The 11,181-nt window shown below is 34.3% G+C and overlaps 1 protein-coding gene across 1 annotated transcript; it reads left to right on the forward strand.

The window, feature by feature from the left end:
- Nucleotides 1-6,707: 6,707 nt before the first annotated feature.
- LOC142242964 (uncharacterized) lies at nt 6,708-7,728 on the forward strand. Its single transcript, XM_075314428.1, has 2 exons — nt 6,708-6,759; nt 6,848-7,728. The coding sequence occupies exons 1-2, from the start codon at nt 6,745-6,747 to the stop codon at nt 7,565-7,567; spliced, it is 735 nt and encodes a 244-aa protein (XP_075170543.1). The 5' UTR covers nt 6,708-6,744; the 3' UTR covers nt 7,568-7,728.
- The last annotated feature ends 3,453 nt before the right edge of the window (nt 7,729-11,181 follow it).

Here is an 11,181-nt window from a genome sequence, read left to right on the forward strand (position 1 = left end):
TAAATTTTTGACGCCATCATCATGGGAATTTCAATAAACTCTAAAAAACCATAACAAATATATTGTTTATTTGCTTAACACATTTCTATAATTTAAACATTTTATTTAGTTGAACGATAACGCTATATTTCTGATGGTTTGAAGATTTTTATTGTGCAATGTCAAGCTTACATGAAGGGCAACTTATAAATTTATTAGAATATATAAAATAAGTATATTAGATTCCTTTGGAAATACCTTGTCGTTGCAGGTTAGTTGATAATAGAGGGAACCTCTCAGATATGGATACACATGTTCGCCTCGAAACATACTTCTTCAAAAAGAACGGCGACCCCAAAGTTAAACATTCTAAATTTGAAAACAACATCATTTTCTGGATTTACAACAACCATTTTGTATTAGAGATATCTTAAACATTTCGTCTATGCGTGCAAGAAAATCCGATGAAAACAATTATTCCAATAATCGAGAACAAAAGTCAGGAAATGTTAGTAAAAAACAAGTGTGTAAAGTCTATATATTATACCCTTCACCCCAATGTAGGCCAAAATTTGTGTTACCATCTCAACTACTTCACATTTGCTGGAAGCTATATAAAGGAGAAAATTTGTTTGCTTCTACAAAATCTCTAGAATTAAAATTTAAATCGGCTAACGCTATCCAGTTAATTGGAGGAAACTTCCATTGAAAATGGGTCTAAAATGTGTAACAGTTTACCATATTTCCCCAACTCTGGTGTACGTATATATGGGAGCTATATATAATCTGAACCGATTTTGGCTAAATTTGACGTGTATAGTTAGAATAATAATTCTGCTATCTATGCGAAATTTCAAGTAAATATGAGTATAACTTTGCCCCCCCCCCCCCTGGTCATATGAGTGCAAATCGGGCGGAAGATAATATGGGAGCCATATCTAAATCTGAACCGATTTCAACCAAATTTGGCACAATTACCGATACTACTAAACGTACTCCTTGTGCGAAATTTGAAGCAAATCACGGCAAAAGCCTGGATTTTGAGGCCATATATGTTCAAATCGGACGAAAGATATATATGGGAGCTATATCTAAATCTGAATCGATTTTGACCATATTTGGCACATACAATAGTATCGTTAAAAGTACCGCTTGTGTAAAACTTGAAGTAACCCAGGGCAAAACTCTGGCTTTTGAGACCATATAAGTCCAAATCGGGCGAAAGATATATATGTGAGCTATATCTAAATCTAAACCGATTTTAACAAAATTTGACACACTTAACAATACTATTAAACGTACCCCTTGTGGAAAATTTCAAGCAAATCACGGCAAAACTCTGGCCTTTGTGGCCATATAAGTTCAAATCGGACGAAAGATATATATGGGAGCTATATCTAAATTTGAAACGATTTCAATCAAATTTACCAAACATTGGTAGAATGTCAATTCTACCCTCTGTACAAAATTTCACGAAGATTTTGATTTTGAGGCCATTTATGTTCAAATCGGACGAAAGATATATATGGGAGCTATATCTAAATCTGAATCCATTTTGACCATATTTGGCACATACAATATTATCGTTAAAAGTACCGCTTGTGCAAAACTTGAAGTAAGCCAGGGCAAAACTCTGGCTTTTGAGACCATATAAGTCAAAATCGGGCGAAAGATATATATGTGAGCTATATCTAAATCTTAACCGATTTTAACAAAATTTGACACACTTAACGATACTATTAAACGTACCCCTTGTGCAAAATTTCAAGCAAATCACGGCAAAACTCTGGCTTTTGTGGCCATATAAGTTCAAATCGGATGAAAGATATATATGGGAACTATATCTATGAACCGATTTCAATCAAATTTACCAAGCATTGGTAGAATGTCAATTCTACCCTCTGTGCAAAATTTCACGAAGATCGGTAGAAAACTTTGGGCTCTGTGGTCATATGAGTCTAAATCGAACGAAAGATACATATGAGAGCTATATCTAAATCTGAACCGATTTGGCTGATATTTTGCAAGATTTTCGAGATTCATAAAATATTTGGATGTACGGTATTTCTAGAAAATCGGTTGATAAACACGCTAACTATGACCAAATCGGCGATAAATATATATGGCAGCTATATCTAAATCTGAACCGATTTTCTGAACCAAAACCAACAGCGATTGTCTCTGTCCCAAGAAACGGCCCTATGCCAAATTTGAGGACGATCGGACTTAAATTGCGAGCTGTACTTTGTGCACAAAATTACATATATAGACTGCTTTATATTTCCCTTCACCACTACAGTGGTACAGGGTATAATAAGTTTGTGCATTTGTATGTAACGCCAAGAAATAGTGGTCATAGACCCATCTTTTAGTATACCGATCGGCTTAGAATTAAATTCTAAGTCGATTTAGCGATGTCCGTCTATGGAAGCATTTTGCACCCAAAAATATTATATGCTTAAAAAAAATTCTCCCAAACATAGGTTTTCGACCTGAATGCTCAAAATTTTGTTTCTGCCCAATTGTATATTCCCCCACATCTTTCTCACTTCCACGAGATTTTTTAGTTCTTAGCACCTTTTTCTGTAATACAAACATTGTAGAAGAAATTATTCAATTGTATGATTTTTTTTATTTTAATTTTACCTTTTGCCGGACGGGGATTCGAACAGCGGACCACACAGTTTGTAAGGATCAAAGAAGTAGCTGATCAATTGCCCAAGGAAAAATAAAATGTTAATTTTGTAATAACAAGCAACAACCACCAACTTAATTCAATATCGCTCCCTGTTAAATAGCGCTCCAAGCTACTAAACACATATATGTTTATAGGCTATTTCTAAATTAATATATGTTTGCATCCAAGCATATTATATTTACAAACATTTTATGTCCAAACATAATATGTTCTAACATATTAAAATATTTGTCCCAAACATGTTATGCTAGTTTATGAACATTATATGCTTGCACTCAAAAATATTGTGTTTAAAAATTTGTGTTCCAAACATATAATGTTTATAGCCAAACATATGAAAAACAGTCTTTTTCATCCGTGTAGAATAATAATCCTGCTATCTCAGCAAAAAACATAAATGGGAGAATAATTTTGGCCTCCGTGGTCGTATGGGTGTAAATCCGATAGATATATATGGGAGCTATTCAACCAAAATTAGCACGCTTAACGATACTACTCATGCGTACTCCTTGTGCAAAATTTGAAGCAAATCATGGCAACCCTCTTGTTTTTGAGGGCATATGAGTCTAAATCAGGCGAAAGATATATATGGGAGCTATATCTAAATCTGAACTGATTTTAACCAAATTTAGCACACTGAAGTATACTCTTAAACGTACTCCTTATGCAAAATTTGAAGCAAATCAGGGCAAAACTCTGGCTTTTGAGGCCTTATTAGTCGAAATAGGACGAAAGGTATATAACAGGTTGGCTGATAAGTCCCCGGTCTGACACATAGATAGCGTCGCTAGTATTAAATGCATATTATTTTTATATAGTACCAACCTTCAAATGATTCGTGTCAAAATTTGACGTCTGTAAGTCAATTAGTTTGTGAGATAGAGCGTCTTTTGTGACGCAATTTTTGTTATTGTGAAAAAAAAAAATGAAAAAAAGGAATTTCGTGTTTTGATAAAATACTGCTTTCTGAAGGGAAAAAATACGGTGGAAGCACAAACTTGGCTTGATAATGAGTTTCCGGACTCTGCCCCAGGGAAATCAACAATAATTGATTGGTATGCAAAATTCAAGCGTGGTGAAATGAGCACGGAGGACGGTGAACGCGGTGGACGCCCGAAAGAGGTGGTGACCGACGAAAACATCAAAAAATCCACAAAATGATTTTGAATGACCGTAAAATGAAGTTGATCGAGGTAGCAGAGGCGTTAAAGATATCAAAGGAACGTGTCGGTCATATCATTCATCAATATTTGGATATGCGGAAGCTCTGTGAAAAATGGGTGCCGCGCGAGCTCACATTTGACCAAAAACAAGTCGGCTGAGTGGACAGCGACCGGTGAACCGTCCGAAGCGTGGAAAGACTAATGGCCTCTGTTTGTTGGGATGCGCATGGAATAATTTTTATCGATTATCTTGAGAAGGGATAAACCATCAACAGTGACTATTATATGGCGTTATTGGAGCGTTTGAACGTCGAAATCGCGGCAAAACGGGCCCATGAAGAAGAAAAAAGTGTTGTTCCACCAACACAACGCACCGTGCCACAAGTCATTGAGGACGATGGCAAAAATTCATGAATTGGGCTTCGAATTGCTTCCCCACCCACCGTATTCTCCAGATCTGGCCTCCAGCGACTTTTGCTTGTTCTCAGACCTCAAAAGGATGCTCGCAGGGAAAAAATTTGGCTGCAATGAAGAGGTGATCGCCGAAACTGAGGCCTATTTTGAGACAAAACCGAAGGAGTACTACCAAACCGAAGGAGTACTTAGTACTGTTACTGAGATTTGTGATTTGGGTGTTGTATTTGATGTGAAATTGAATTTCACTAGACATTTGGATTATATTATTCCGAAGGCGTATTCCTTATTATACTTCGTTAGAAGGAATGCTTTGGAATTTAAAGATCCTTATGTGAGGAAAAGTGTATATTGTTCGTTGGTCCGGTCTAAATTGGAATATGCGTCTATTGTTTGGAGTCCGACTGCTGCCATTCATATTAATCGGGTTGAGAGAGTCCAGAAATCTTTTACGAAATTTGCTATGAGCACTATAAATTTTTGTGATGGTCTTCCTTCTTATGAGAGTAGATGTATGCTTATTTCATTGAAATCTCTTAAGTCTAGGAGAGATATTTTTTCCGTAATGTTTTTACATGGTATTATTAATGGAAGTATTGATTGCCCAGAACTTCTTTCATTCATTAGATTTAATTCACCACCTCGTACATTAAGGTATTATTTTCCTTTCAATTTGGATTTTCATTCTTCAAATTATGCCTTGAATGAACCGATTCATAGGTCTATGAGATTATTTAATAATATGTGCGAACATTTAGATTTTTCTATGTCAAGAGTAATGTTTAAAAATTTGTTGAATAATTTAATAGTTTAATATTTATATTATATACTTTTATTAGGATTAAGAAAATTTGTATTGCCAGTCTGTAAGGATTTATTCCGTAGACACAGAAATAAAGAAATAAAAAAAAAAAAAAATGGTATCAAAAAATTGGAAGGTCGTTATAATCGTTGTATCACTCTTGAAGGGAACTATGTTGAATAATAAAAACAACCGGGGACTTATCAGCCAACCTGTTACTTAACAAAAGGAAAAATTTCATGGGGCTGTGTAAAATTTCGAAAAAAAAAAAATAAAATGTAATTACAAATAATTTGTTTGCAATAAGAAATAAGTTAAAAATATCGCTAGTTTAACCACGAGTTTTTTCTGTTCATATAGAGATTCCAAAAAATAATGTAAAGTTTTTTATTTTTTTATGGTTTTTGAAGTTCATTTCGCCGATTTTTGGTCAAAAGTATATGGTAACACTTGTGCCTTCTTAATATTAAGCCAAACCCTTAGAGTAGATTTTCATTTGGGATTATTGAAAAGATTTGTAGATTTCTTTTGTCCACTGTTACTAACCTGACCTAAAGTGCAACTAATTCCGGTCAACTCGATGTTTGCCTCTCGAACATTATGTTTAGACTATTTTCTTTGTTTTTTTGGCAATTGAAGTGTCTCCAAAACAACTGAGTTACTGAAAATCTATGGGGGTAGAGTTCGTTGAACTCTCGGCATAGTCAATGAATGTGGGTCAATATGATATTTAATCGAATCCAAAGCTCATCATCATAACAATGCTTGAATAGGGCGTAATGTAGGTTCAAACAAAGGCCCGTATATAGATTTCTTGCATAAAAATTATGGCATTCCTTGGCATGTGATTATCATATTAAAAAATATTTATTTTCAGCATTATCGGGGCATCAAATCAAATTCCATCATAACACCAAGTCAAAGTTGAATGATCAAGGTGCGTTGCCATACAAAACGCCCACGCTAAATGTTTGCTGCATCGCCTAGAGAAGGCATACATGACATGGTGTAAGCTGCTTACGAGTAACCTAGTTTGTGATGGGTATTTACCAGACGGACCAAACGAACCGGACGCAGCAGTAGCTTATCTTATCTGTATCTCTTGCAAATTTAAATGTGAAAAATAGTTTCGATTTTTTCCGTTTTTTTTTGCGAATTTGCAAAATCGTTTTTTTTTTTGTTGTATTGGCTAAAATCGTCACAAACATTAAAATCGCCGCAGTGACCGCATTGCCACCACATAGATCTAAAGGGAATTTGTTGTTGTCTTTGCAAGATGTTTCTTCACACGCCCGTTTTGTTGTTCTTATCAAGATGACCATTATCTCGGATGATATGGCCGAGTTCGGCGAAACAATGAAAGATGCGCGTCATATCACAGTTGGTCATTATTCTCTCACATGGAACGGGGTGAACTTGACAATAACAATGACAACAAGAACAACACCAATAATAACAATAAAATCGTAATAATAGTAGGTAGATCAATCTTTAGATTTTTGTTTAGTTTTTTTTTTTTATGGAGACGAAATAAGAGATTGGCAAATTCTTTATTGATGTCTGCAAAAAAAAAAAATGAGCTGAGCTATTAGTTCAAGTTTAGTATATAAATCGGTGATAGATTACCCCAGAAGACAGAGTTCAACTCAGTACTAAACAAGAAAGAACCAAACGGAAGAAAAACAAAAATGCGTGCCTTCATTGTGAGTTTTTTTTTTGGGATTATAAGGAGTAGAAGCTGATTTTTGCAGAACGCAGGATTGTAACCACCTTCATTTCTCTCTATTTTAGGTAATGTGTTTCGTAGCCATGGCCTGTGCCGATAAACTGGGTTACAACTATCAACCCGTGGGTCATTCTTCTAGTGGATTATCCTTCACTCCCGGTGCCGTTGGTGGTGGCAGCCATAGTGGTTTCAGTTCTGGATCCTACAACTCTGTGGGTGGAAGCAATGGAGGCTTCGGCTCCGTTGGCGGAGGCCATGGTGGTTTTGAAGCTCCTGCCTTCACCGCTCCCGCTGAATTGGAAAAGGAATTCTATACTTTCACTGCCCCCGAAGCTGATTTCGATGATGCCAATGCTGCCCAACGTATTGCCAGCAGTGTGAAACAAGGTCTCCGTGTTGTCTTCATCAAGGGCCCCGAAAACAATGGCTTGGAAAATGCTGCCCTTGCCTTGGCCAAACAAGCCTCTCAACAAAAGACCGCCATCTATGTGCTCAACAAACAAGCCGACATTGGAGATTTGGCCAACAAACTCAATACCATCAATAGCAACAGCAACAACAAACCCGAAGTCCACTTTGTCAAATACCGCACCCAAGAAGATGCCATCAATGCCCAACGTGCCATCCAAGGCCAATACGATTCACTGGGCGGTAACTCCCAAAGCATCAATGGCGGTGTTGCTCCTGTTCTTAACTTTGCCTCTCAGGCTCCCATCCGCACTGGCCACGTACAATCGCCAAAGAACGCTTACTTGCCTTCATCCGTATTCCGTCTACGTTTGTAAATCCTAGTTGTAGTTTAGTTCAATTCGAAGATGAGTGATGATGTAGATGAACGTGAAGATTAGTGAAGAATGTTAGTTTTGTTAAATGTTTTTGTTGACTACTGAGTATTTGAAATTGTTGCCAATAAACGATTTTTTTAGTATTATTATAAATAAACAAATGTCTTTTAATATTTTGGAGTAATTGATGAAGGCTATGATGTTGAATGGTAGTGATGCGGAGAAGACTTTGGATGTGAATTCTGCTCCGATTATCGTGATGGTGCCTTTAACCTTTTGACTACCGATGTCCATAACAGGGGACATGGCCAAACTCTAACTTTCTACCTAATTTCAATTTATTTCTCAACGTAATTTTAAAGTAGAAGCTGTACTCTAAATACACTATAAATAGTATCCATATGGGTCGACATCAAAATGTTTTTTGATCAACTTCAACGAAAAATCTGCAATTTTGAGACCGTTTTTCCAATGTACGCCTTTAGTAAATGGACATTTCTTTATCTTCTTTATCTTTGGTTCGTCTTGAAGTGAAGTACGACCTTCATTGTATTCAGCATACCATCGATAAATACTGGTTCTTGAACAATCGTGAATTGAATTGAGCTCATCGATGCACTGCTATTGGGTTAAATCATGACGCAAATGGTAAAAAATCGCACGGAAATATTCACGTTTTAATTACATTTTTTGATCGAGATGAAGCTGTAAAAAAATACAAATTTTGGAAATTTTGTAAAAATTTTATTTCTGTAGAAATTTTCCTCAAAATTTTATCTCTGTAGAAAATTTTGTCAAAATTTTATTTCTGTAGAAATGTTTGTCAAAATTTTATGTCTATAGACAATTTTGTCAAAATTTTATCTCTTTAGAACATTTTGTCAACGTTTTATCTCTATAGAAAATTTTCTCAAAATTTTATCTCTATCGTAAATTTTGTCAAAATTTTATCTCCACAGAAAATTTTGTCAACATTTTATCTCCACAGAAAATTTTATCAAAATTTTATTTCTATAGAAAATTTTGTCAAAATTTTATCTCCACAGAAATTTTATCAACATTTTGTCAAAATGTTATCTCTATAGAAAATTTTGTCAAAATTTTACCTCCACGGAAAATGTTGTCAAAATTTTATCTCTATAGAAAATTTTGTCAAAATTTTATCTCTATTGAAAATTTTGCCAAAATTTTATATCCTTAGAAAATTTTGACAAAATTTTATCTCTATAGAAAAATTTCTCAAAATTTTATCTCTATAGAAAATTTTGTCAAAATTTTATCTCCACAGAAAATTTTGTCAAAATTTTATCTCTATAGAAAAATTTCTCAAAAATTGTATAGAGATACAATTTCTCAAAATTTTATATTTTTAGAAAATTTTGTCAAAATTTTATCTCTATAGAAAATTTTGCCAAAATTTTATTTCTGTAGAATTTTTTCTCAAAATTTTATCTCTTTAGAACATCTTGTCAAAATTTTATCTCTATAGAAAATTTTCTCAAAATTTTATCTATGTAGTAAATTTTGTCAAAATTTTATCTCTTTAGAAATTTTTTTCAAAATTTTATCTCTATAGAAAATTTTTTCAAAATTTTATATCTATAGAAAATTTTGTCAAAATTTATCTCTATAGAAAATGTTGTCAAAATTTTATCTCTATAGAAAATTTTGTCAAAATTTTATCTCTATTGAAAATTTTATCAAAATTTTTTTTTTTTCAAAATTTTATCTCTGTAGAAAATTTTGTCAAAACTTTATCTCTATAAAAAACTTTCTCAAAATTTTACCTCTTTAGGTAATTTTATCAAAATTTTATCTCCATACAAAATTTTGTCAAAATTTTATTTCTATGGAAAATTTTGTCAACATTTTATTTCTATAGAAAAATTTGGCCAAAATTTTGTTTTCTAGAAAGTTTTGTCAAAATTGTATATCTAAAATCACGCTAATTTCCGAATGAAACAAGATATCGACCTAAAACTTGGCAAACGTGGTTGTTATTAATGTAAGTCAGATGGACCTTTTTACGTATAACTCCCATATAAACCGACCACCAGATTTTGCTCTTGGAAAACCAAATTTTATCAAATACGGCTGAGATGTGGTAAGTGAAGTTAGTCTGTGACCTCTAATAACTCGGTCCAATTGGTCCATTAAAATATGTATGGCGCCCATATAAAACGACCTCCAAATTTTACTGCTGGGTCTCTAATTACCGTACGAAAATTGGCTCATAATTATTGATAGACTCCTCTATACAAACCCTCTAGGACTAAATTGGCTATATAGGTATTTAATCTGTCTGTTTTGTCTAAAATAGACTCTATAGGGAGCCACCGTGGTTAGCATGCCCGCCTTGCATACAAAAGGTCGTGGGTTCGATTCCTGCTTCTACCTAACACCAAAAAGTTTTTCAGCGGTGTATTATCCCACCTCAGTAATGCTGGTGACATTTCTGAGTGTTTCAAAGCTTCTCCAAGTGGTTTCACTGCAATGTGGAACGCAGTTCGGACTCGGATATAAAAAGGAGGTCCCTTGTCATTGAGCTTAACATGGAATCGGGCAGCACTCAGTGATAAGATAGAAGTTCACCAATGTGGTATCACAATGGACTGAATAGCCTAAGTGAGCATGATACATCGGGCTGCCACCTACCCTAACCTAACCTATACTCTATATGGATTAACTTCTAATTTAGTAGACAATGTAAAGAAGTTTAAAGATACTTCGTCACCGACAAGTGTTACCACAACAGAAGTAATTCGATTAAGGATGTCATTAGTGGAACTTCATACGCAAACCATGGTGGTCGCAATTAGGAATAAAAATGGAACAATTTTGTGTGTGTGTTCTTTTGTTTGTTTTTGTAACAATAAAAAACTTAATTTTTCTGGATGCATTATCTGCACTATTTTCTAGCTTTGCTATTGTCAAAAATTCTATATTTCAATAACAGGAAAGAAGACAGAAAATCAAGTTTTTTTTTGTTTGCTTTGATATCAGGAGGCAAAGACAACTGTCATCAAGTCATAAGTAATTATATTGTTTTTAGTTTATTATTGCTGCAAACAATATATTTATCATTTTGGAAAGCGAAAAAACCCCTCAAGCATAAAAATTGATTTTTATGATCTCTGAATGCTATTCAAATTAATCCCCATCATTCTGATTTTTTTGAAAAGACAGCCAAATAAACTAAAATACTGCAAAACAAGTATATACAGTAGTAAGTTTGGCCGGGCCGAATCTTAAATACCCACCACCATGAATCAAATATAGTAGTTTCCGCCGAAAACTCTTTGTCGAAGCGGGTTACTTCATAATATATAACATTTCAAGGGGTTTGATGACAGATATTCTGTCAAGCAGATCAGTTCATCCAGTACGCTGCCCAAAGAGAAATTTAAAGATTCTACCTATGATGACTAGATCAATTTTTGGTTTAGTTTTTCGGGAATCATAAACATCTCGTGTAAGTGTGCAAGAAAAATGATGAAATGACGCCTTGATATGAAATCTTAAAATTGTAGATTCCTACCCTCATTATTAAAATGAATACGAGAAGTAAATCTGAACATTTTACATTCAGTTTTAAGCAATTTTTATGATCAGTG

This window comes from Haematobia irritans, chromosome 1 (genome assembly GCF_050003625.1).
Source record: "Haematobia irritans isolate KBUSLIRL chromosome 1, ASM5000362v1, whole genome shotgun sequence".
Classification (NCBI taxonomy): domain Eukaryota; kingdom Metazoa; phylum Arthropoda; class Insecta; order Diptera; family Muscidae; genus Haematobia; species Haematobia irritans.